At 51.4% G+C, this 22,605-nt stretch overlaps 2 protein-coding genes, 2 long non-coding RNA genes and 1 other non-coding gene across 9 annotated transcripts; 4 read left to right on the forward strand and 1 right to left on the reverse strand.

Moving 5' to 3' along the window:
- Nucleotides 1-2,945: 2,945 nt before the first annotated feature.
- On the forward strand, nucleotides 2,946-4,720 carry LOC112888552 (WRKY transcription factor WRKY28-like). Of its 3 annotated transcripts, none has more exons than XM_025954778.1 (3): nucleotides 2,946-3,323; nucleotides 3,425-3,823; nucleotides 3,947-4,720. In XM_025954778.1, the coding sequence occupies exons 1-3, from the start codon at nucleotides 3,186-3,188 to the stop codon at nucleotides 4,403-4,405; spliced, it is 996 nt and encodes a 331-aa protein (XP_025810563.1). In that variant the 5' UTR covers nucleotides 2,946-3,185; the 3' UTR covers nucleotides 4,406-4,720. The 3 variants fall into 3 exon arrangements, with proteins under 3 accessions (XP_025810563.1, XP_025810565.1, XP_025810564.1); XM_025954780.1 differs by having other exon boundaries at nucleotides 3,431-3,823; XM_025954779.1 differs by having other exon boundaries at nucleotides 2,990-3,323; nucleotides 3,428-3,823.
- A 2,455-nt stretch (nucleotides 4,721-7,175) lies between these two features.
- TRNAS-AGA lies at nucleotides 7,176-7,257 on the reverse strand. Its single transcript has one exon. It is a non-coding gene; the product is annotated as a tRNA-Ser (tRNA).
- A 1,962-nt stretch (nucleotides 7,258-9,219) lies between these two features.
- On the forward strand, nucleotides 9,220-11,186 carry LOC112889464 (protein POLAR LOCALIZATION DURING ASYMMETRIC DIVISION AND REDISTRIBUTION-like). Of its 2 annotated transcripts, none has more exons than XM_025956127.1 (4): nucleotides 9,220-9,631; nucleotides 9,857-10,377; nucleotides 10,462-10,760; nucleotides 10,851-11,186. In XM_025956127.1, exons 1-4 carry the CDS (start codon nucleotides 9,337-9,339, stop codon nucleotides 10,852-10,854), a joined length of 1,119 nt encoding a protein of 372 aa, XP_025811912.1. In that variant the 5' UTR covers nucleotides 9,220-9,336; the 3' UTR covers nucleotides 10,855-11,186. The 2 variants fall into 2 exon arrangements, with proteins under 2 accessions (XP_025811912.1, XP_025811913.1); XM_025956128.1 differs by having other exon boundaries at nucleotides 9,223-9,631; nucleotides 9,920-10,377.
- Nucleotides 11,187-13,374: 2,188 nt separating this feature from the next.
- On the forward strand, nucleotides 13,375-15,141 carry LOC112888646. The gene is made up of 3 exons (XR_003227874.1): nucleotides 13,375-13,451; nucleotides 14,516-14,600; nucleotides 15,050-15,141. It is a non-coding gene; the product is annotated as an uncharacterized LOC112888646 (long non-coding RNA).
- Nucleotides 15,142-15,711: 570 nt separating this feature from the next.
- LOC112889932 lies at nucleotides 15,712-20,510 on the forward strand. 2 transcript variants are annotated; one of them, XR_003228229.1, is made up of 2 exons: nucleotides 15,712-20,146; nucleotides 20,288-20,510. It is a non-coding gene; the product is annotated as an uncharacterized LOC112889932 (long non-coding RNA). The 2 variants fall into 2 exon arrangements; XR_003228228.1 differs by having other exon boundaries at nucleotides 15,712-20,128.
- Nucleotides 20,511-22,605: the final 2,095 nt, after the last annotated feature.

Consider the following 22,605-nt stretch of genomic DNA (forward strand, 5'->3'; position numbering starts at 1 on the left):
CGGGGGGCCAGCGAGCGAGCGAGCTGGTCAAGGTCCAGGACCGACAAGTCGCCGGCCGGCCACTTGCCGCCGGTGGCCGACGAGCGGCCAAGTCCCACCTGCCGACCGGGGGCCCGGGCCGATCCTTCCGCTCCCGCGGCTCCACGCGACGTGCGGCGGCAGGCGGGGCGGGGCGACTTCGGCCGCCGCTCGCATCTTCGACGGGGTCCACGCGACGGCGACCGCATCCGGAGCGCGGCCCGGGCGGGCGGCACCGTCGTCGCTGCCTGCGCGGAGGGGCCTGCGGCGACTTCGTCTGGCGCCTTTTTTTTTCTCGTTTCTTTGCTGGGCTGGGCGTATTTGTTTCCTTTTGGTGGGGGCCAGATCGGTTTCCTGGCCACGCGTGGAGCGCTCCGGTTGGCAGGAGGGGTATAGGTCGCGGTCGCATGTTCCACGTGCTCCCCCCCCCCCCCCCCCCCCACACACACCAAATCTACACTGCTCGCTAGGAGCACCTTTTTCTTTTTGAAAGCAAAATTAGAAGCACTTTTGATGAAACATGCGGGTTCATGGGGCACGTTATTTGCGTGGTTAATTCGTAACGCAAATGTTCGTGTCAATTTTCGTGCTCCAAAATACATAACTAGCATCATTTCCAATTTTCGTGTCATTTTTTAAATACTTTTTTTTTTACCTTTCCCGACAGTTTTGACCATAGCCAACAACATCACTTCCAGCAGTTATTATAGAGATAACTAACACAAGATTAGACGTTGTTTACCATTTCAAAATATAAATTGTTGGAGAAGAGTTATACCCATGTACTCTAAAATAGATAACTAACACAAGTCCCATTTTTTTTTTGTCTCCAAGTGGTTTTGTGATACCTGTAACCTGTGTGCTTGGAAAGCATCAGTACTTGACCCAAGTAAAGTTCCGTGCCGTTGTACTAGGGCAACTAATGCACATTCATGAACGTGAACGCGAGTCGTTTTCGTGATGTCTGTGACAACCTCTCCCTGAGGGCGTCTATAGCAGCTACTGGTTGCAAAAGCTGCAAATTTTCTCCACGTAGCTTCGGATCTTTTTGTCCATCTCCTCTGTAGTGTGGCTCGTCTTCCACTCACGAACAGAGAGCCCCGATATAGGAAGTCCATGATCATGTCGCATCGTGCCAAGAACAGTCTCGTTCAGGTTCCTGCTGACACCTTTGGTGTACTAAATGTGGGAAATGTGAGGACGGTGTTGCCGAGATTCGTTCGGTTCATGCATCACCTTGTTAACCAAAAAAGGGTTCAGACTTCAGAATAAGGTCGCCGCCTCATATATATGGCGGCTCTGCTCCAGTTCACATGTGTGAGCAAATGGGCTTGATGGGCAGCAGCAGGAGTAGTCTGATGTAGCTTTTCTTGCTTTAGAGTGCGGCTATTAATTAGCACCTGATCCTGTTGACCTGAGCCTATGACAATGACTCTGGTCAAGAGGAGCATGCATCTTAATTTGGCTCAAAATTACTTTTTTACGAGCGAGTGTGCAAGAAAGTTGTTTAAGCTAGGCTTCCTAAACTGCCTGACACATTTTGGACGCCGTCTTGCTCTTGTCAAAAGGGCAATTGATCCAGCCAATCCGGTCTCCTCTTCTCAACAGCATGGAGATCCATACTCTGATACTAATACCTTTTCCTGTGGATAACTTCAAGACCTACCGTTGACCGCGTAGATCTGGTGTACTCCTACCAATCTGGCCTGCATGGATCTTCCAGAAATCCGCCCCTTTCTTCAGAAAAGATCAACAAATCCGACCTGATCTCTGCGGTTTCCTCCTCCTCGATCGCCCGCGAGTAGCTGCCGCCGCCGGAAGAGATCAAGCCAACTCGTTCTTGGTAACCATGGTCCAAGTCCCGCCTCCTGCTGCTGCTGCTGCTGCTAGTGCTTCCTTCTCGTCAACCGGGAAGTCCCGGGCTGTCCCCGCGCGTGCCGGGTGCCAGGTCCGATGGATCATGGACGCAGGACGCTTCGAGCGGGCGGTTCAGGCCAGCGTCACGGCGCCAGGTTTCTTCCAACCCAGATCGAGAAACCGGACGGTCCTCGTCAGCAATGGCCTGCGAAGTGCGAGCTAGGTCGTGACCGCCTGATCTGATCAGACTCTGGATCTTACGTTTGGAGAGACTCTGTGCTGGGAAATGGCGTTTGGACAGGCGTGATTGGACTGATGGAGTCGTGTTCTCTATACACGCCCTGCGTGCCCGCATGACCAATTGACCGAGTTTCCCAAGAACATGTCAGAAAAGTGGAAAAAAAAAACACTAGCCCAAAGTATTGTTCTTTGCAGCCAGGTGCTGGATGTGTTTTTCAATTCAGTACTAACCACTAAACAAAGCTGCAGTGTAGCATGCTCCCAAACAAGCGAAACATAAAACCTTTTTCTGGAGCTGATCGATCTGAGCTAATCCCTCCAGCTAACGAGGCACGCAGCTGGATAGAGACAGACGGGCCACCAAGAGGGTGAAACGAATGGGAGCCAACAAACCGCCCCAGAACGCAAGCCCCTTCTTCTCCGCCGTCGGATTGCCCGAAGTTCCAAGCCCCCCACCCGTAATCTCGCGGTGCTTATCCTTGACCGCCGGCGACCATTTCCCCCGCCTTTCCAGATTCCGAGCGCTCCGTCCCGACCCCACTTGACGAGCTCCACCACACTCCAGTCCAGGGAAGAATGCTAGTTAACTGGTAAACAAACTGGCGCCACGCGCGCATAAATCACATCGAGGCCGGAACAATTAATTAATTTAATCTGTTCCGGGTTCGACCGTCACCGGCATGCGGGGCGCGGATACCATTCGCGATCGCCGTTCCAGCTTTGATATATTCTGCCACGACCGAGACGACGACGGGCGGCAGGGGCCCCGCGAGATGCTTCGTCTCCCGTCCCCCGGAGAGCCAGCCTCTCCCCACCAAACAGCCAGCACGCATGTCGCCTCCCCCTCCCGCTGCCTATATATTGCCGCCCCTCCGGGCCATGGCCCCCTCATGCACAACTTAACTGCACAAGCGCGCCCCCCGTCAACAAGATCCTCCCTTCTCATCCAGCTCCCAGTAGTCGGTCGCCTCTGCCGCGAGTACGAGTAGCAGCAGGTTCTTGACGCCGTCGTTCTAAACGCGATCGAAGGGGTAGCGGTTCTTGTGGCGACGACGGCAGCGGCGGCGGCCATGGACCCGTGGATCGGCGGGCAGCCATCCCTGAGCCTAGACCTCAACGTCGGCCTGCCCACGGCGCACCCGGTGGCGCCGGCGGCCACCAAGGTCCTCGTCGAGGAGAACTTCCTGGCCGTCAGGAAAGACCGAGAGGTAATGGGCGCGTGTGCGCACGCAGCAGCTCGCTCGAATCGCGGGCATGAATGAGTTCGATCGCGAGAACGGTTTGCTAATTGGCTTTTGGTTGGTCGCAGCAGCAGGTCGAGGCGCTGGAGGCGGAGCTCCGGCGAGTGGGCGAGGAGAACAGGCGGCTCAGCGAGATGCTGCGGGCGGTCGTGGCAAAGTACACCGAGCTGCAGGGCCAGGTCAACGACATGGTGGCCGCCGGCAACAACCGCCAGTCCTCCACGTCGGAGGGCGGCTCGGCCGCCTCGCCGTCCAGGAAGCGCATCCGGAGCGACAGCCTCGACACCGCCGGCGGCGGCCACCACCGCAAGCCGTCGCCGCCGTTCGCCATCCCGGTCCACGACCAGATGGAGTGCACGTCGGCTGCCGCGGCCGTCTTCCACGAGCCCGGCAGGCGCATCCGGGAGGAGTGCAAGCCCAAGGTGTCCCGGCGATACGTCCACGCCGACCCCGCCGACCTCAGCCTCGTAAGTGACGACCACCACCACCACCAATTCACCAACAAGCTTCTTCTTCTTCCTCGGGATCATCGCACCTGATTGATTAGCGTGTAGTTAATTAACTAACGGCCGGCCGCGTTGAACTTGCAGGTGGTGAAAGATGGGTACCAATGGCGGAAGTACGGGCAGAAGGTGACCAAGGACAACCCGTGCCCGCGCGCCTACTTTCGGTGCTCCTTCGCGCCGGCGTGCCCGGTGAAGAAGAAGGTGCAGCGCAGCGCGGAGGACAAGACCATCCTGGTGGCCACGTACGAGGGCGAGCACAACCACGGGCAGCCGCCGCAGCACGATGGCAAGGGCGCGAAGCCGGCCGCGGCGAGCGAGCCGGTCGTCCGGCCGGCGCCGCTGCCTCTGCAGCAGCAGAAGCAGCCGCCGCAGCAGCAGAGGCACGAAGCCGCTGCTGCGGCGGCGGCGGGGCCGTCGGAGGTCGTGAGGAAGAACCTGGCAGAGCACATGGCGGCCACGCTGACGAGGGACCCCGGGTTCAAGGCGGCGCTCGCCAGCGCGCTCTCCGGCCGGATCCTCGAGCTCTCGCCGACCAGGGATTGATTATTAGGACCTGAACCATCAATTACGATTAGTCCGTAGATAGCGAATTGATTCAGATTCAGACGATTAGCCGCGATAGCTCAAAAGAATTCACGAGGCAAAGTAAATTCGAGTTGCTGTTGATTGCTTCTGCGTGCATCGATAAGTGGTGCGCCGGCCGCCATTGCGGTTGCTAATTCAAGCTTGTGCTCCATTCAATATCTGGAGATGAAGCGCGGATTAACCTGGCGCCCTGGCGCTCGGATTTTGATGTATATTTAAACTTGCTTATGCAAGGATCAATTATAGTTCTCCCCTCGAAAAAGGGATCAATTATAGTTCGCGATCAAGTTCTTGAAGAGGTCGTGCTTGTACGGCGCGCGCGGTATGTAGAATATCATCGCATGCTGCTGTATAATCGACAAAGAATTGAAGTCCGTGCAGATCCCTCGAGCAAAATCCAGCCGGGGTAATCCCTGTTGGACTCTATAGTATTTTCATTTGATCGGATTGCTATTTCCTCGCAATGGTATAACGTTTTCTTTGTTTTTCTTTTAAAAAATATTTCGCTTTGCTTGATTTCAAAGTTCAGAGTACTATGCAGCCATCAGACAAAACGAGGGGTTCGTAGTAAGGGTCCATTTGTTTTACCTAGAGACGGTGAAAAAACGGTCTTTAGAAGCTAAAAAAGTGGAAGCAAACAATCAATTTTTTTCACATCTTCCACAACCCACCACCCTAGACTATCACAGTCTTACAATTTACGCTCCACCTGTGTTTGCTAAATTGTGACTTCAATCGTGTCATTGTGCCCATATGTAAGTGAGAGAAAGATAGCCTAAGTTATTAGGATTCAAATTCACAAACAACTACCAGTGTTTGAACCCTTCCAAAAATACACCGTACCTTTCGCAATTAACTTTTCAAAATCCTTAGCGAACGTGTTATTCGCGAAGTAAACAGTGTCTCGCATTCTTAAAGCCGTTGGAGGGATTCATGTGGCGGCTGCTACGTGAGAGTGTTCTACTAGCAGTCAGTCATGGTCATACGGTCTCATACCCTTGCGATCCAAATGGCCACGTCGTAGATGGCGACGTGAACTCCGATCCGAGCAGACATCGCCAGGATCCGGAAGACGGCAGGAAGCAGGCCGTTGAAAAGGTGCCGCCGACGCGGTGGGGCCCGGGAGTCAGCCACGGTCGTGGTCCGCGTGCGCGTGACCAGGTAGCCGTGGGCTTGTAGCGCATCGGTCCGGGGCCCACGGGACGGTAGCAGACGACAGGGCCCCGGCCCGGCCAGGAAGCCGAGCGGAAAGCCGAAGCGGAAGCGGAGGGCGTACCTGCCGGGCCCGCGGGGCCCTTCCGCTTCGCTGGACTCGGGCGATTAGTCAAACACGTGAGTGGCGGCGGGTCCCGCCAACGGTCAACACGTCCGCGCCAGCTCGTGCTGGCGTCCCGCCTCACACACCAGTCCACAGCGGCTGCCCCCGGCCCCCCGCCCTTCCCAGCTTCTCTAAAGCGAGAGAGCGATCGATGATGGCTCGGAATGTCTGCTCGATGTTAATTCTCGCGCGGTAAAACTTCGTTGGCAATTTACAATCCGCACGGGAAGCCCCGGCCGGCGAATGGCGACGCAGCGAGTGGTCGCCGGCGTCTCGCTGGTCTCCGGGCGGCGGCGAGAGGTTTCTGAAGTCGCCGTCGCCGTCGATCCTCTCGCCGCCGGGGATCGAGTCGCGATCCGCGGACAACTGGGGTACCGAAACGAAGCGGGCGTATCTTTCTTGGGGATGGCCTGGCTACGAGAGGCCTGGAGCTGGACGAGGCGGACAGGAACGCGCATTGTTTTTCTCCTGCTGGACTTGACCACCAGATTACCGGGCTTGTTACATGCATGCATATGATGCGCGGCTCCTTACAGTGTGCAGCCAGCAGCTGGGTGCCTGGATGCCAGCCCCAAGATCTCGTCCGCGAACCTGTTATGTATACACTGTATACATTTGAGTGTGTTGATAGGGATAATAATTTCGGGCCATTTTCGCATCCGTGGCTCCATACTGTTTTCCTACCAATTTTATGCTTTTGTTTTGTGCCCAGCGGATAGCAATACTGGATGCAAGTTACAGCTACCGGCAAACGGAAAGAATTGAGGCGGATTTCGGTAGCAGTATGGCATGGCAGTTAGAGTTGTTGCAGCGGCAAATCACAATTGGGGGGGATTAGTAGGGTCAGCAAACTAGTGACAAGTTTGCAATTTGTATTTTCTGGGCCCATGCGACGATGGATGAGAGTCTGATTTGTCCGAGGTGAGGCGATCCTCTCTTTTCCACAGCCGCATGGAAAAATTGAACGTGAGAGTCAGTTAGGATTTAAATCTCGATCCCTTTGTCGTGACGGTAGGAGGCTAATCTACGCTGTAGGAGGCTAATCTACGCTCTCGTCTCTCGCCGTTGAACGCCAGGAACACGTGGGTGTCGAGAGATTCAGATTGTCCCATTGGTCAGGCCATGAAGCTGTCGTGCTAGTCTGCTAGATCTCGTGGACCTCTCCACGGCCTTTCAGACGAGGAGAAGGTCGTGTTGGAAAGGGGAAAAAAAAGAGGAAAGGACCATTACTAAGTTGACGCCTGACTGGAGGGGGAAAAAATGGCCCAGGACGCCGAGTGGTGACTCGGGCCGTGAGTGGCGGTGAGATGATGGGAGTTTTTTTTGTTGGGCTTAATGTATATTAATACCGGCCCATGTCATACGCGAGGTGGTGAGGCCTGTCACAAAAAACCAAAAGCACAAAAAAATCGTGGTCGGCAGGATTCGAACCTGCGCGGGCAAAGCCCACATGATTTCTAGTCATGCCCGATAACCACTCCGGCACGACCACTTTGACAAAAACCTCATTTCGCTGTGTGTTATCATCATAAAATCTCCAAAAAACTTGGCCTTTATCCATCGCCAGTCGCCACGCTGGACTACTCCTTCCGCTTTCAGCAGCAGCAGCTAGCCAGCTTGCAGCACCACTCGAACACCAGGCGCACGCCAGAGCTCGTGATGATTATGTCCCACTAGATTCCCACCGCTTAGCTTATCACCCCAGCTCCTGGCTATGGCCACTTGTTCCCGTGGAAGGCGAGGCAGGCGCCACGTCGAAATCAGCAGTTGCTCCACGAGAATGAAAAATCAGAAGGAATCACAACCGCCGTGGTCAGCTCGACTCGGGCGACGCGACCCTGCACCTCACCTCACCCTCTCAACCAAAACGTCCCGAGTCGAGAGCAAGTGACAGAACACGGAATCGAATAAATCCTTATCAGCAGCCGCTCCGCCCCCTGGGACCCGTTGGCAACGCTGTGCCTCGGCAACACGACAACGGCCCAGGGGCTTAATCGCGTGACGACCCGGCATCCTCAAGACGAGGCGCGAGGAGGAATGGAGGATGGATGATCACGTTGGCAACAAGCGGAGGGTGGGATGGCACGCATCAGGACGGCGACACGTGCCGTGCGCCGTGTGCCGGCGCACTGCTCGCCGTACGAAAGCACGGGCACAGCATATATTCTCGTTCCCGGCTGGAGTCCACAGTCCGGTACGGCACGCGGCGGGCGGGCGGGCGCGCGTCCTTTCGGCGCCGCTGCGGCGCAGTCAATGCCCGGTATGGCGCGCGCGTACGGATGCCCTGGCGCCGCCGGGCGCGGCACGGCTGGTGCCCGGCGCGGCGGGTCAGACCTGCGGCAGGTTACGCCGGTACACCGGGCCGGTCGTCCGGGATCCAGGTCGGCGCCAGGCGCCAGCGACCACGCGGCCGGCCGCCGGCCGCCCGGCCAATGGGCGCCGGCGCGCAGCGCGTTGATGCGGCGGAGGCTGCTGAAAGCGCACGGGGGGTCCTGCGATTCTGCTGGCGGCCAAACGCGCTCGTTGTCCCGTGCCCGCCGCTCGCTGGTTGATCCGCGGGCCGGCGGGCGAGTGACAGGGCCCATGATTCTGGCCTTGACCAGAGTCCACTCCACGGCGCGGCGACCAGCGGGGGAACCCTGGAAACACGCAGCGTGCACCGTGCAGCCTTCGTGGCTGCTCCGGCAGCGGTACTGCCGTACCCGTAGTACCATTTCGGTTTTGTGGATGGGCAAGTTCAGTCAATCTGTTGTCGCCGGCACATGGGGCCCGCACTCCCGTGCGTTCCGGCAAGATACGAAACACGTCGCGGCCGCCGCCGCGTGCCATTCCAAGTTTGCAACGCCGTCGACGGCTGCATGGATACGGGGATACTCCTAGGAGTACGCATGATTTCCCTTTCCTTTTCGAAATACACCTGGCACATGATTCTCCCGGGTCCGTCCGTCCGTCCGTCTCCCGTGCCATGCTGGACGGCAGCATGATGCTCGGCAGCTCGGGACAGCAACCTGGCGAGCGGGAGACTGTTCTAATCTACGAGAGCCCTGGACGATGGATAGGATTAGGATGGAACAAAAAGAAGCGCGCAAGGGAACAAACAAACGAGCGAGCGAACCCTCCCCGGGCCTGTCACGTCACGTCGCCGATATTAAAAAATTGCCGTTCGTTCAAATCAAATCGCAACACCTGACCTGCAAAAATCATCTGCGATCCTCAAGCAACTCGTAGTAATAATGCCGCCGCTGCCGTCCCATCTCGTCACCCATCCGGATTTAATTTATGTTTTTTTTCGAATTAATTAGTTTATGTTTTTCCCCTTTGGTTCTTTTCGGGCGAATCAGACGCCCGTCGGAAGAGGCAGCCGGGCAGGATTAGCAGGGGTCGCTGTCGGGCGGGCCCCACCGCGGTCGACGCCCCCACGACCATTCCCCTCGATCGCCGATCGCCACCCGCTCCAATTTGAAAACCGCTTTCCTTCCCCCTCGCCTTTCCTCCCCCGGAGAACCTCTGCTTTGCTCGCGCACAGTCTCCTCGGGCGGCGCGCCTCCCCAGTCGGCAGTCGCCGGCCGCCATGGCTGCTGCTGCTGCTGCCTCCGAGGTGAGGGTCGCGAGCAGGAGGATCGTTGACTACCTCAACGACGGCGAGGAGCTCGGGGTCGAGGGCGCCGGGGCGGAGGCGCCGCCGTGCACCCCCGCGGCGGCGGGGCAGGGGGCGAGGTCGGTGCGGCCTGGGTCGGTGCTGCCGAGGTTCAGGTGGCCGCGGCTCGTTAGCCTTGGCAGAAAGGGCGGCGCCGCCAAGGGGAAGGGGAAAGAGGTGGTCGTGGTGGAGAAGGGCGACGACCCGCCACGGGCGGGGTCTACCTCAGGTGCGTGCGCGTGGCTTCGTTGTGCTACTCGTCAAAGGTGCCATTGTTTGGCGAAATCTTACAAATCGATCGCTCTAAGTAAAATCGAGCCATTGTTCTCTAAGTAAAATCGACCGTGCAAGGATATCTATCTACTGTATTGACCAACTGATTTTGTTGGCACGGAATCTGTCAGAGGTCACTGTTCTGTTCTGTTCTGCATGTACTACCTTGCTTCAACTGTAGATGGAGTCATGGAGATGAGAATAATCGTCAACATCAGTAACCCTGTCGGCTATGCATTTCCAGCTCGCGAGCCCGCGGCCGCAACCGACGCGAAGCACTCGGACCTCGGCGTCGGTCTAAGCCTCGTGTTCCTCCTGGCCAAGACGTCCGACGAGTTCAACAAGATGGTCAAGGTGCGCACGGAGATGGAGGCCCTCCTGAAGGAGATCAGAGACGAGGTCAGGAGCAAGGATCGCCACGGCGATGCGCCGAAAGCTAGCAACCGCGAGTCCACCACGTCGAGCTGCGTCACCGACGGGAACGACCGGAGCTCTAGTGCCGGCGTGGAGTACCAGGCCGGCACGTCGTCCGGCGTGGAGCCGGCGAGCTGCGAGAAATCGTTCCAGGATGGTGGTTGCTCCGCGAGGATGGACGTGCTGGAGGAGGAGTTCCACGCCGAGCTGGGGATGCTCAAGGTTAATTACGGTTCAGAAACCCCGTCATTTCTGCCTGAAGAAGGAGAGGAAGAACACTATTCAGAGGTAAATATGGTCATCTAAAATTGCATTCTAGAGAAAATGTGAATTCTCTCTGATTTGGGTCCTACACAAATGTTTTTTTTTCAGCCATACGATGTGATGGCCGGCTACGGAAATGGAGTTGATGACGATTCAGGGGAAGTTGTTGAGGACGAAGAACAAGACGACGACGACGGCGACGACGATAATGCCTGTTATAATGGAGTTTCTGCTGTTGAGCTGGAGAGGAGGCTCCACGAGCTTCTCCATGAAAGGAACCGGGACCGGATCGAGGAGCTGGAAGCCGCGCTGCAACGCGCGGAGAAGAAGCTCGTCGAGAAAGAAATGGAGGTGTCTCTGTGGAAGGACACGGCTAAATTGGCGCTGAGGCAGGACAATGAGCTGCAGTGAGCATCGTGTTCCCATTCTCTTTCAGTCAAGTCTTCACGTGCTTGCGCCTCCCTGATTGTGTTTTGCCCTGTGCTGGTGCTCTGCAGATGAGGAGATTGCGTGGAGTTGGCATACCTCTTGTACACAACTCGTCGGTTGTATATGACCACACGCGAAGGGGGAATTTTGGGCAAACGTCCGGATTTGCTACGGTCAACTGCAGAATGGATCTTCTGCAGAAGATATACTAGTGAACCTGTTCATACCAAAGCTTAGTATTAGCCTCTTAGATTGCCAGGGCACGTTTTGATTTTGGGTGAAATCAGTTGAATACCGCCTAAGTTAGCCTGACTGATGTACGAATCCTTGTGACGTTTGACACCGCAAGTTTCAGCATATCTACATGGGCATGGCTTGGATCACATGTGAAAAATCTAGCTTCATATGGTGTGCCACTATTTTTGTTGGTTTTAAGAGCTGTTTGGATCGCCGCGCCACACGCGCCGGCGGTGTGGCGGCGTCGGCGGCAGGCAAACAGTTTTGCTGAATACTAAACTAACTTCCTACTTCTTGATAAGCCAATTGGTAAGCTGGAACTTCATTTTTTGGCTGTGATTACATTACAGCTACCTGTGAACCCCATTTTGTTTTCAGTTCGATCCCACGTACCTTGTCCTTGAGCTTATGAAAGTATATTTCTGTCACGGAATATTCATGCAAAATAATAAATTCGCAATATTAGGAAAGTACTTTTCCGGACAAAACTCATGATATGATTTCTATGTCTTCGAACCAAATATTTTAAAATTTGTTAATGATTAAAGTTTTAAAAATTTGACCGGATAATAAAATTTTAGTAAATATCAAACGTTATAGAATGGGACAGAGTATTCATTTGCGTAAGGTGCGTAAGAACAAAGGATTTCTTTTGAGGGAACTGAATCCGAAAATTAAGAAAAAAAAATTAAATCCCGAGTTCCTGATGGGCCCATGGAAGCCTGTACGAAGCTTGTACTTCCTCCGTCCCGAAAATAAGGTCGTCGAAGGGCTCGCGATTTGTCCCACAAAAGAAGTCGCCGAAGGCTCCGTGTGGGGTCACGAAAAAATCTCACAGACTCCCACCGACGAACGCGTTTTTCTCTCTTTCTTCTCTCCGGCTTCGCCTTCCAGATCGGCGCCCGCCAGCTTCCTTTGTTCGCTCCGCCTCCCCTCCGCCAACCAAATCCGGCTCGAGCTCCTGCATCCAGATCGGGCTCTTGTCCCCGTCCCGCCGGTATCTAGGTCGGGCGTGCGTCCCCGTCCCGCCTGCATCCACATCGGCGCTCGTCCCCGTCCCGCCTACATCCAGATCAGCGAAGAAGACGATGGTTGGTAACAGCCGTTCGGTCGGAGGCGTTGACGAGACGATGGGAGCGGCGAGCGGTTGGCGCACCACGAAGAACCATCTCCGTCGGGCTCCTGTACAAAAGGATGTGGGCAGCGGCATCCCCAATCACCATCCCCGACGGGCTCCTCTACAAATCGATGCGGGGAGTGGCACCTTCAAGCGCCATCCCCTTCGGGGTCCTTTACAAATCGATGTGGGGAGTGGCACCCCCAAGCACCATCCCCATCGGGGTCCTCTACAAATTGAAACCCGCAGCTGTCGTCTCCAAATCGATGGCAAGGGCGAGGACAAGGTAGATGGGAACGGATGGCGCACCCCCGGTTCCCGTGCCCGTGGATCCACTGGTGGCAACGTCGCTAAGGAGAAAGACAAGCGGGTAGCATTATCTTTGCCTAATTCGGATTTATAAAGATTAGTCCAGATGAGAACCTTGTTGTTCAATTTTTACTGTTTCGATTGTGTAGGTAGCATTATTTTTGGATTATTTTTGCACTATTACTCCACATGAAAGCAGGTTGCATTATCTTTGCATTATCTTTGCTGCAGAAGGTGTCACCTTCTGATGCCGAAACTGAGGATGAGAATGTGGTGGACTTGCTGCAGAAGGTGTCACTTTCCGTTGCCGAAACTGAGGATGAGAGTGCGGTGGACTTGCTGCAGAAGTTGATGCAGAAGGCGTCACCTTCTGATGCCGAGACTAAGGAAGAAAACACCTTGATTTGGAATATTCTATGGCTTTGTTTCAGCGTAGTATGCATGGGCTACATAGCAGTATACAGGAGCTAGAGCATCACGTACATAAGCTAGACAACATAGTTAAACAAAAGATGCTCTCTGAACATTGTAATGAAACTAAACCTGCTCCCTAAGCATATCATAGTTTAACAAAAGCTGCTCCCTATACATCATAATCCAACAGTAGCTTCTCCCTAAACATCATAGTTTAACAAAAGCTGATCCCTGTACAAAAGCTGCTCCCTATACAATAGCTGCTCCTTAAACCCTGACCTACAGCCAAGTACTGAAGAACAAGCTCGTATAGTTGTTGATCACACTCAAGCCTATCCGGAAGGATACCTAGAGCTTTGCAGCCTCTCTTTGTTCATATGAGGTATCTTATATCTATTTCCTCCACCTGCTTTCATCACTTCAATCAAGCAGCTCTGCAAAGACAGGTACACCCTATTCAGAAGTGTAATATCATATTCTTGAAATTCCTTGATAACGTTGTCAATTAATTCATCCAGGTTCCTAGAGACCCTGTTGAATGTAAGGGACTGCAGAGAAGCGAAGAAGACTAAATCAAGACAGTTCATATCAGGTGAGTTTGGAGGTTGATTCATGAGTCATATTTTCAATCCTGTTTCAGCAGCTGCCATAGCAAAAACTGGATCATTATGACGGACGTGTGTCCTTGCATTGTCTTGTTGGATCCATATAGTTTTATGTGCTTCTGATGTAGGCCAAACTCGTTTGATCGCTGGTAGAACTTTGGCAATTAAATATGATCGCATAGTATTCCTATCAACAGTGATAGACTTAGTCACCAGGGTTCCTTTCGCTCTATTACAGCTATTTCTTTGTGCTGGTTCCTAGTGTATAAAAACAATTGGATAGTTAGCAAATGATGAACAACATTACTTCAAAAGAAATGTGTTGTGATACCTTTCTAATAAAAGGCCAAATGCCTATCTTCCCATTAAAGATTATGTTACCTTTAGCATCCTTTTTAGGTTTTCCAATTGCACCCAAGAACATCAATTTATCAATTGCATTCTTGTTTTGAATTGTCCTATATTGATCTTCCTCTTCTGGTAGCATATAGAAGTTCCTGTTCTTTTTTGTTGCATTGAACCACTTCTCATCTATGTGGATAATATTATCCATCTCAAAGAATTTTGGGCTGTTTGGCAAAGTTGCTGGATCTAGCATAGAAATGCACCACCTCAGCCTTTCTTTTCTGTTGTCCTCCTTCAAACTAGGTTTCAGTGCGTCTAAATGCCTCCTCAAAAGGCCACTTTTGAACTGTCTATGTAGCCAGCTTTTGCTTACACCTAGTTCAGCCGCTAGCTTTCGGATAGTGTTCCTCTTGTGCAAGGGAATTGCAGCAATGGTTGACAGATCAAATGACTTTTTTTTCCTGCCACTATATTTAGGTTTCCTCGATGACACATCAACCGGTTCACCACGTTCACGACAACGCTTGGCTCTACGCCAAACACGTTGCACTGTCCAAATGCTAACATTGAACAGATTTGCAACTATAGTTGTAGTGTCCCTTTTTTATTTGCCATTTGTAATCCTCTCAAGCATTGCTTCATATATTTCTTGCCTTTGGCTACGTGACACATCATTTAAGTCTTTTGCGATCACTTGCATTTTCAGGGATTTCGTCATTGTCATCTGAGTCTGTTAATTCTTCTTCATCGAACACAATGTCAACATTGCCATACACCCCATAATCATTCAGGTAATCCTCCAAGCCATTCCATTCGCTGTCTAAAGAATGTGAAAGTAAATTAGCTCTACATCTAGAAGTAAAATTAGCTCTATGTGCAAGTAATAGCTCTATGTACAAATTCATAATGGAAATCAGGCTGGAAACCATGAATGTAAATCAGCTCTATGTCGTTTAAGTAAAATTAGCTCTATGTGCAAGTAATAGCTCTATGTACAATCTCATAATGGAATTCAGGCTGGAAAACATGAATGCAAATCAGCCCTATGTCGTTTAAGTAAAATTAGCTCTATGTGCAACTAATAGCTCTATGTACAATCTCATAATGGAAATCAGACTGGAAAACATGAATGTAAATCAAGTCTCTATGTGCAAGTAAATCAGGGATAGTGATTATGGTGAAAAATTGATAGGGATAGTGAAGTCTGATTTATTTTGATGCAAAATGTACCTGCATGCAGATTCTCTTGTTCTTCATCAAGATGAATGTTTAGATCAAAGGGGTAGAACAGATGCTGGGGAGGATCAGCAGGGAGGACTCCATTGAGGTCAGGTAGAACATCTTCAGTTTCTCCTGGTGCTACCTCGTTGAGATCTAGTAAAGTCATTTTTTGAGTTGTTGCTTGTGTGCTGTCCAGTGTGTTTCAGCGGCTGGAGATGGGGGACTGAGACTGGTTTATATAGGCAAGAGCTGGACGCAGAGTGGAGCAGCTGCAAGTTAAATTTTTTGGCGGATGTCAAATTCTCTTTGCCGCTTGTCAAATTCTATTTGCGGCTTGTAATTTTCTGTATAACGTTGTCCTTTTGTTTAAGTAGTTGGCGCCTGTCTAAGTGTCCAATGTGGACTTTGCCGCCATTTTGATCGGCTAGTGGAGTGGAGACTATTAAATGTGTGACACATTTGCATATGGGAGTGCTTATTCTTTGGATTGTTGTGAATTTAATATGGGGCAGCTTCGTATTTTCATCTATGCCTTGTTTTCTCTCGTGGGAGCTTCGACGATTTTTTTTTATGGGACGGAGGGAGTAATACATTTCGGCTGTGTAAAACGGTCGACAGTGCTGGCGGTGGTATGAGACCAATGCTGCGCCTGGGCCACATTGCGGAGCACGAGCGCCCCAGCGAGCCGCTGGTGGCGGACGCGTGCGAGTGGGCCCCGCAGTTGCTCCTCCCCCAACCCCGCACAAAACCTCGCCGACCTCGCCGCCTCCGACCGCAGATTACTCATTCACTCGTTAGTTTAAGTGTGAGGCCACCGCGTGTGGCGGCGGCGGCGGCGAGGCGTGCGCTCTATGGCTACTCGTGCAGTCCTGTACCATGCCTGCATGCCACCAATCTGCCATCACCGCCGCCTGCTCCCACTCGCGGCGGCCGGTGATCACCACACCGATACCCGCGGCCCTTGGGGAAAAAACGGCGGCGATGAGGAAGGGCGACGCGGTTGGCGCCGGCCCGGTTCCCGAGCGGCAGCCCGCCTCGGATCCCTGCTTCCTCGGGGCCACCCCTCTCCCCGCTCCAACGCGCCGCGTCGGATTGCAGGCCCTTGGGCGGGCGACGGTGCTGCGGCGGCGGGGGTTGGGGTTGGGGACCGTGGGGGCGGGGTCCGCCGGCGGGTCCTGGTCGGGGGCGTGGCCGGGCAACGCGGGATCTGAGCCGCCATTGATGGATTTTTTCGAGCGCTTGATTGCGATTGTTTCCGTTTTGGTACGCTCGCTGTCTCCTCCTCTTCCTCCTCCGCCTCGTCTCACCGCCGCCATGGTCGTCGTCGTCGTCGTCCTTCTCCTCCTCCTCCTCGTCTTCCTCTCTTTCTCTCTCTCTCTCGTGTATGTGTATGTGTGTATGTATATTTGCACATTCCATTCCCCTGAACCCAAACCCTAGATCGAATCAACGCTGTGCGCGGGCCATTATCTGAAGCGGATGTCGATTAAGGTCCCCATCTCTACGGTGCCGCCTCGCCGCCGTTGCATTGCCTTGGCATCGGTGGTGGCAGGGGCTGGGAACTGTGCGGTGGCACCTGACGGGCTTCCGAGTCTGGTTTGGCCGGCCGCGGTGTCCTGATTCGTTGTTTGGTATCAAGAAGGTTTCACGTCCCTAACTTATATTTGATGATGCTGTCTGATTTAGGATTTAAGGATTCTCTGCCAAACAGGCCGAAAATACTAATCTGGGGCAATGATGATCATCCTTTTCTGAAAGCATGCCTTTGAGCAATCGAGGCAGCTGTTGGGTATAAAATTTAATCTCACCCTTACTCTTGCAGCCTATGCTATCATACCTTTTTGTTGGCGGTTCTCTGCCTTGGATGGTCACTCAGATGAGTGATAACCGGTGCAGTTCCACTTACATCAAGATGAGTTGCTTTTGGATCAAGAGGTGTTAGGGTTGGGTTTATATGATTGAGAAAAGGCGAAGCTGAGCCCTCTTGATGCATGGATGCATATATACCTTGCTTGCGATGCCTTCTCTCTATTCCTGTCGATGCCCCCGCCTCTGCTGCAGAGGTGATCTCTTTCGCCTGCTGTTGCCTCTGTGGGCTGTGCTGTGATCTACTCTGCTCTGCTTTTGAATGTTCCTAGCCCTTCTGCTCCTCATCCTCTCCACCTTGGTGGAATTTGGATGGTCAGAGGCGAACGAGATCAGGATATGAGATGAGATGAGAAAAGATGTGGTTTTCTGACTTGGGTAAAAGTACCCAGTGTAAGTGAAATTTTACTTAGGCTGACCAATTCTGACATGGAAACAGACGCAGACCTATGTATGGGTTGCTGATGACTGATGAGGGGTGATGATGTTCAACCTTTTCTGAATTGCATGCCATTGAATAATCAAGGTAGTTGTGGGTATCTAATTTGAGCTGAGCTCTCCCCTCTTGAAGCCTATTTAACCATCCCTTATTGTTTGTGGTTCTGTGCCTAGGATGGTCATTCAGATATGTGATAACCAGCGCAGTTCCACTTACATTAGGATGAGTAAATTTGTGCAGCAATGGATGTGAGAGCTAGGCTTCTATGATTGAGCAAAGGCGAAGCTGAGCCCTCTCAGTGCTGTTTCAATATTTCAGCATTGTCTTTCTGTACAATTCATTTTCTCTCTGTCTATCTGTCTGTCTATCTGTCTGTCTATCTATCTATCTTTTCATCTTTCAAACTATCATCAGCTTGAAAATTTAACAATGTGGAAAAATGCCTTCATGCTGAAGTCAGAACTCGACTAGTAACAGTGGCCCTCTCGGACCTGTGCTTCCCGGGGCCATCCTTCCTGCTGTGACATTTTGACTTTTAGGATCTCAAGCAGCTGTGCATGTTCGCAGCAGCAGAGGATTGGGAACCGTGGAGCAGGTTTGCTGTGGTTCCCAGTTGGGGTTTTGTCAGGCAGTGTGAGAGCTGGCCTGTGATTGATGGATCCTTGCCTCCCTCGTTTGTTTATCTGTTTGTATATGCACTCATGTCTGAATTTTTGCTTACATGCATGCCTTTGAGAATTTGAGAATGCCATGTGTAAATTGACCCACATATTTATATGAAAATGGAGTGCTAACGAGTGGGCGAGTGGCAATGATGATGAGCCCTTTCTAAAAGACTTGCCTTTGATGTTCCATCAATCGAGCCAGCTGTGGTATCAAATTTGACCTTGACCCTGTCCTCTGTTGCGCCTATGCAACCATTCCTTGTTTGTGGTTCTCTGCCTAGGATGGTCATTCAGATGAGTGATAACCTAGCTCCCTCTCATGGCCTTCCTTTCCTGGTGGCGATGACTGGACGAGCATGGTGCCCTTCGTCACGTTTTCATCAGGTCATTCTCTGGTGACAGGCACCCACTAGGTATGCTCATCCCTTCTCTTTCCTTCCTGCTGTGCAAAATGGAGCACCCCAAACCCTAATGTAAGCTATTTGTATTCAGGTCTGACCCAGTTACAAGTATATGTATGTATTGTACCTACTAACTTCGATCTTTTTGGCAAAAATTATCAGGTGTACATTTGTACACCCATGTCCTATACTGGGTTCTGTGGTTCTGCCCCTGTTCTTGAACAGCTGCCACAAGGTCAGTGGTGGCACCTAGGGGTGTGAACTGCAAGTTGGTTTTTTGTTTGGGTGCTTTCCAGTCGCACTTTTTTACTTGGAATTTTCAACCCCCCTTTTGAAACACCCCTCAAAAAAAAGAGGAAAAAAGAGAAGGATAAAAGAAATCTCAATCCATATCCCACTATACATCCACGTTTTGCTGGGCATGGTCATCTGGAGTTTTCCCTTGAATATATGGGGCAGATCTGTGTTCCAAACAGGCCACAAACTGCCTCTTCCCCCAGTCTCCCTCTCACCTCACTCTTTCTGCTCACATGCAGTACCTCACTTCTTGTGTTTTATATGGGGACGGAAGATACTTGTTATTGTTTATGATGCTGTGTGATATTTCTTTTTTGTTTGTTCTACTCTTGAGTGGCTATGATGATTCACCTTCCCATTAGAGAGATTATGCTCTCTAGCATCATCTTATTTGGTACCTGTGGTATTATTATGCTCTCTAGCATCATCTTATTTGGTACCTGTGGTATTTTGTATTTTTTGCTGCTTAACTAGGATGGCTTGTGCAACAAGTAACCAGTTCTGCAGCCAACTGCGGCGGCTGATGTCTGTTACTGCTGATAGTAACGACAGCTGGTGGCCCATTTGATCGGACATTGGACAATGCTGTTTAAAAGTTCATTTGGGGAGAGAGAGAGAGAGCTTACATTGTATTGCAGTTGTCCTGCTGATAATGGGTTAAATCTGAGCCATTCAAGTGATCTCTTTTTCCTTTCTTTCTTGAAGCCTGTCTGAATAACACCTGAGTTTGTAAGTCTTTAAATGACATATATGTTGAGATGTGCCATGGTCCAAATGTTGTTGTGAGGAGTGATATTGGTGTGGAATCCAAAACCACCTAACCCACTCTTTGGACTATGCAAAACCTACGGAGTTACCCCCAGGGTTATTTTGAAGGTGGCTTTTGGTGCCATTGCAGTTAATCTGTTCTTTGATTTGATTGCTTCAAACGTTTGGTTTTGTACTCTTTTGAGCTCTTAGCTACTTATTCCTTTGTGCCGTCTTGCATGCCCTGTTGATCTCTACAGCTCTGCGATTCTGTCTTGCATTGCTGACCTGGATCTCTAGGGGCTCTTCACTTCACTTCCCTTCCTGCTGGATTCGAACCTGGGACCTTGGTCAATGTTAGTGGGACTAATGTGTCAAATCAGTTCAATCTCATTGACTACCTGCCTTGGTCTCAAGAATGAAAAAAATGAAATTCCAATTGGGGGCAATGATCAACAATGATGTCTGAGATAAGCACATTTGAGGAATCAGGGCTGCTGTTGGCATTAAACTGGAATCCTCTCTCTCCTCTCTTGGAAACCTTTCCAACTATGCTCAAATGGTTTTGTCCTTGGATGGTCATGCCATTTTTCATGGGTGATAACCAGGACAGCTCCGCTTATCTCAACAGGTTGATCTGGTGATAAGAGAAGGCGCGGATACAGTTATATGATCGAGCAAAGGTGAAGGATCGAGCAAAGGTGAAGCTGAGCCCACTCAAATATTTTACTGCTACCCACACAGTACTTTATTTTAGTTGAATATTTTGTTGCAGTGTGTTTTTTTTGGGTCTAATTGCTATTTTCTTTTTCCTTTTCTTACACTTGTCTAACTCCATGCAGTTACCTTCTACCTTGCTGCAATATCAGTGCTTACCTTTCATGAAGATACTTTCAGTTACCTTTGTTTATCTCAAAATTTCTTCCAATGATTTCTTGAGTTATGTTTAGGTCCTGTACTCCTGTTGGACCTGGTTGAGTTTGGACTCTGAAGGCATTGAACTTTTGGCAATTGCTAGTAACCTTTGGGCCATCAGAACTATTATATCTGTGCATTGTTGATCCATTCTGGTAGTTCCTATACATTCCTTTGGTTTTTCAATTTTCTTTCCCACTTCTATCTGTTGATCTTCCTTTTGTACTGTTCTTCAGTGGCAGTGATGATCGAATGCCCCATAGATCAATTGCTTTTTAGAATCCCTGAATTGTTGTTACCTTTAGTATTTTGCTCAATTTGCTGCAAAACTAGGATGGCTTGTACCATTACAAGTAACCAGTTTTGCAACTAATTGTTGTCATTGCTGCTGCTTCGGTGGCGGCGGTGGTGGTGGTGGTGGGGTAGCAGTAGTACACATTGGAATAACAATCCTACTTAAAAAGTTCGATTCAGAGAGAGAAAGAGAGAGATTACATGGTGCTTCCACCAAGTATTGTGTTGACATTGGGGCAGATCTGAGCCATTCGAATGACCTTACTGTTTATGCTTTATCATTATTTTGTACTTAAGTAGTTCTCTTTTGCTCTCTATCTACTTATTCCTTATGCTATCCAGTATTCTTCTATGCGTGATTTCAAATGGGACCTGGATCGTGGTAACGGGACTAAGATGTCAACTTGTCTTGTGTCTTGATTTGATGCATTTCAGATGTGGGTAGATTCCTTGTTTTGTTGGTTGGGATGACCCAACTTGTTTGGATGAATTGCTTGTTTGGATGAATTGCTTGTTTTGATCTAATTTTTTTTCCTGCAAGGTCTCATTAACTACTTTCTCCAATCGCCCGGTGGCATAACCTCAAAATGCTGCCCAATTTCAGTGGTGCTTAACTCTATTGTTCTTGGTTTGTTTCTTCCGTTTTTGTGTGAGTTGATCTACTTGTCTTTGCTCACATTTTGTGGCGGCAAGGATGTATAGTTGCAAAAAAAAAAGGAAATGCGAGTGCGAGGGAAAGAAAAGTCAAAAATAAAGAAAATAGTTGTCTGTACATACAGATAGGGGTAACAGGGGTAGTGTGTCCACCCCGAGGGGCGCGAGGGTACTCATGCTAGTGTGTCCAGATCGAGGGGCGTGAGGTTAACCGTAACCTCGTACTAAGCTTCAGGGCGTACGGCCCGGATCTGATGACTGGGGGCACGGTTTTCGGACCTTCCCCACGCTCCAGCAGGTCCAGCGCCTTCATGAACCCGTAAGGATGAGGTGCTTAGGATCAGCCACCATGGGTTCGCACCACCGCGGGATGGTCTTTGAGCCCCACGTGTGGAAGCCGGACCCCCCCACGTGTGGAAGCCGGACCCGAGGGAGCCTGGGCATCTGGGCTAGCTAGTGGGCCCGGACCTCCCATCCCTTCGGAGAGGAAGTCCGGTGCTGCCATGTGCCTCTGAGAGAGCCTCTGAGAGAGCGACCGCTAAACCAAGGCCGTCACGTGTCCGGAGGATTTCAGTCTTCTGCGAGAAGCCAGTCCAATTACTGCATTAAATGCGGGTGGTTGGGGTGCGCATGCTTGAGACAGGGTATGGGCTGCCCTTTGACACGTTGGGCAGGTATGGGTGACATCACGGTAAGCTCGCTAGGTACCGAGGCGGCGCGTCACAGCGCCGCGTGCGTGGGCGAGGGGCGTATGGTCACATCACAGCGCCGCGCGCGTGGGTGAAGAGTTATTATGAGGAAGGCCACGGCGTGCGCTGCTATAGTGCGCAAAGGCTACAGCACGGCAGGTCAGTATAGTCCCTTCGCCTATCAGCGGGAGCTGACTCTATAGCGCCTATCAGCGGGAGCTGACTCTATAGCGACAGTACAACTCCCTCTACACACCTCTACGCACGTTAGCGGTAACAGACCCTATGCTAATAAGACGGCACGAGACTATATCCGTACGCACCTCTACGCACGTTAGCGGTAGCAGATCCTATGCTAACAAGACGGTACAAGACCGGACGGGGAATATATACAGAGGTTGATGAGGAAGATCTCAGGAACTGAGGCATGAGGCATTGAGGCATTTAAGGGTTCAATGTGTACGTTATTTAATATATTGCAGGATCCAATTGTCGGGATCCCGCTCAGTGTACGCGCTCCCTTTGGGCCTATAAAAGAGAGGGCGCGCACGTTAAAACAAAAGTTCTCACGAAAGCAAAAGTTTTCACAACACACTGTGGACGTAGGG

This window comes from Panicum hallii, chromosome 4 (genome assembly GCF_002211085.1).
Source record: "Panicum hallii strain FIL2 chromosome 4, PHallii_v3.1, whole genome shotgun sequence".
NCBI classification, from domain to species: domain Eukaryota; kingdom Viridiplantae; phylum Streptophyta; class Magnoliopsida; order Poales; family Poaceae; genus Panicum; species Panicum hallii.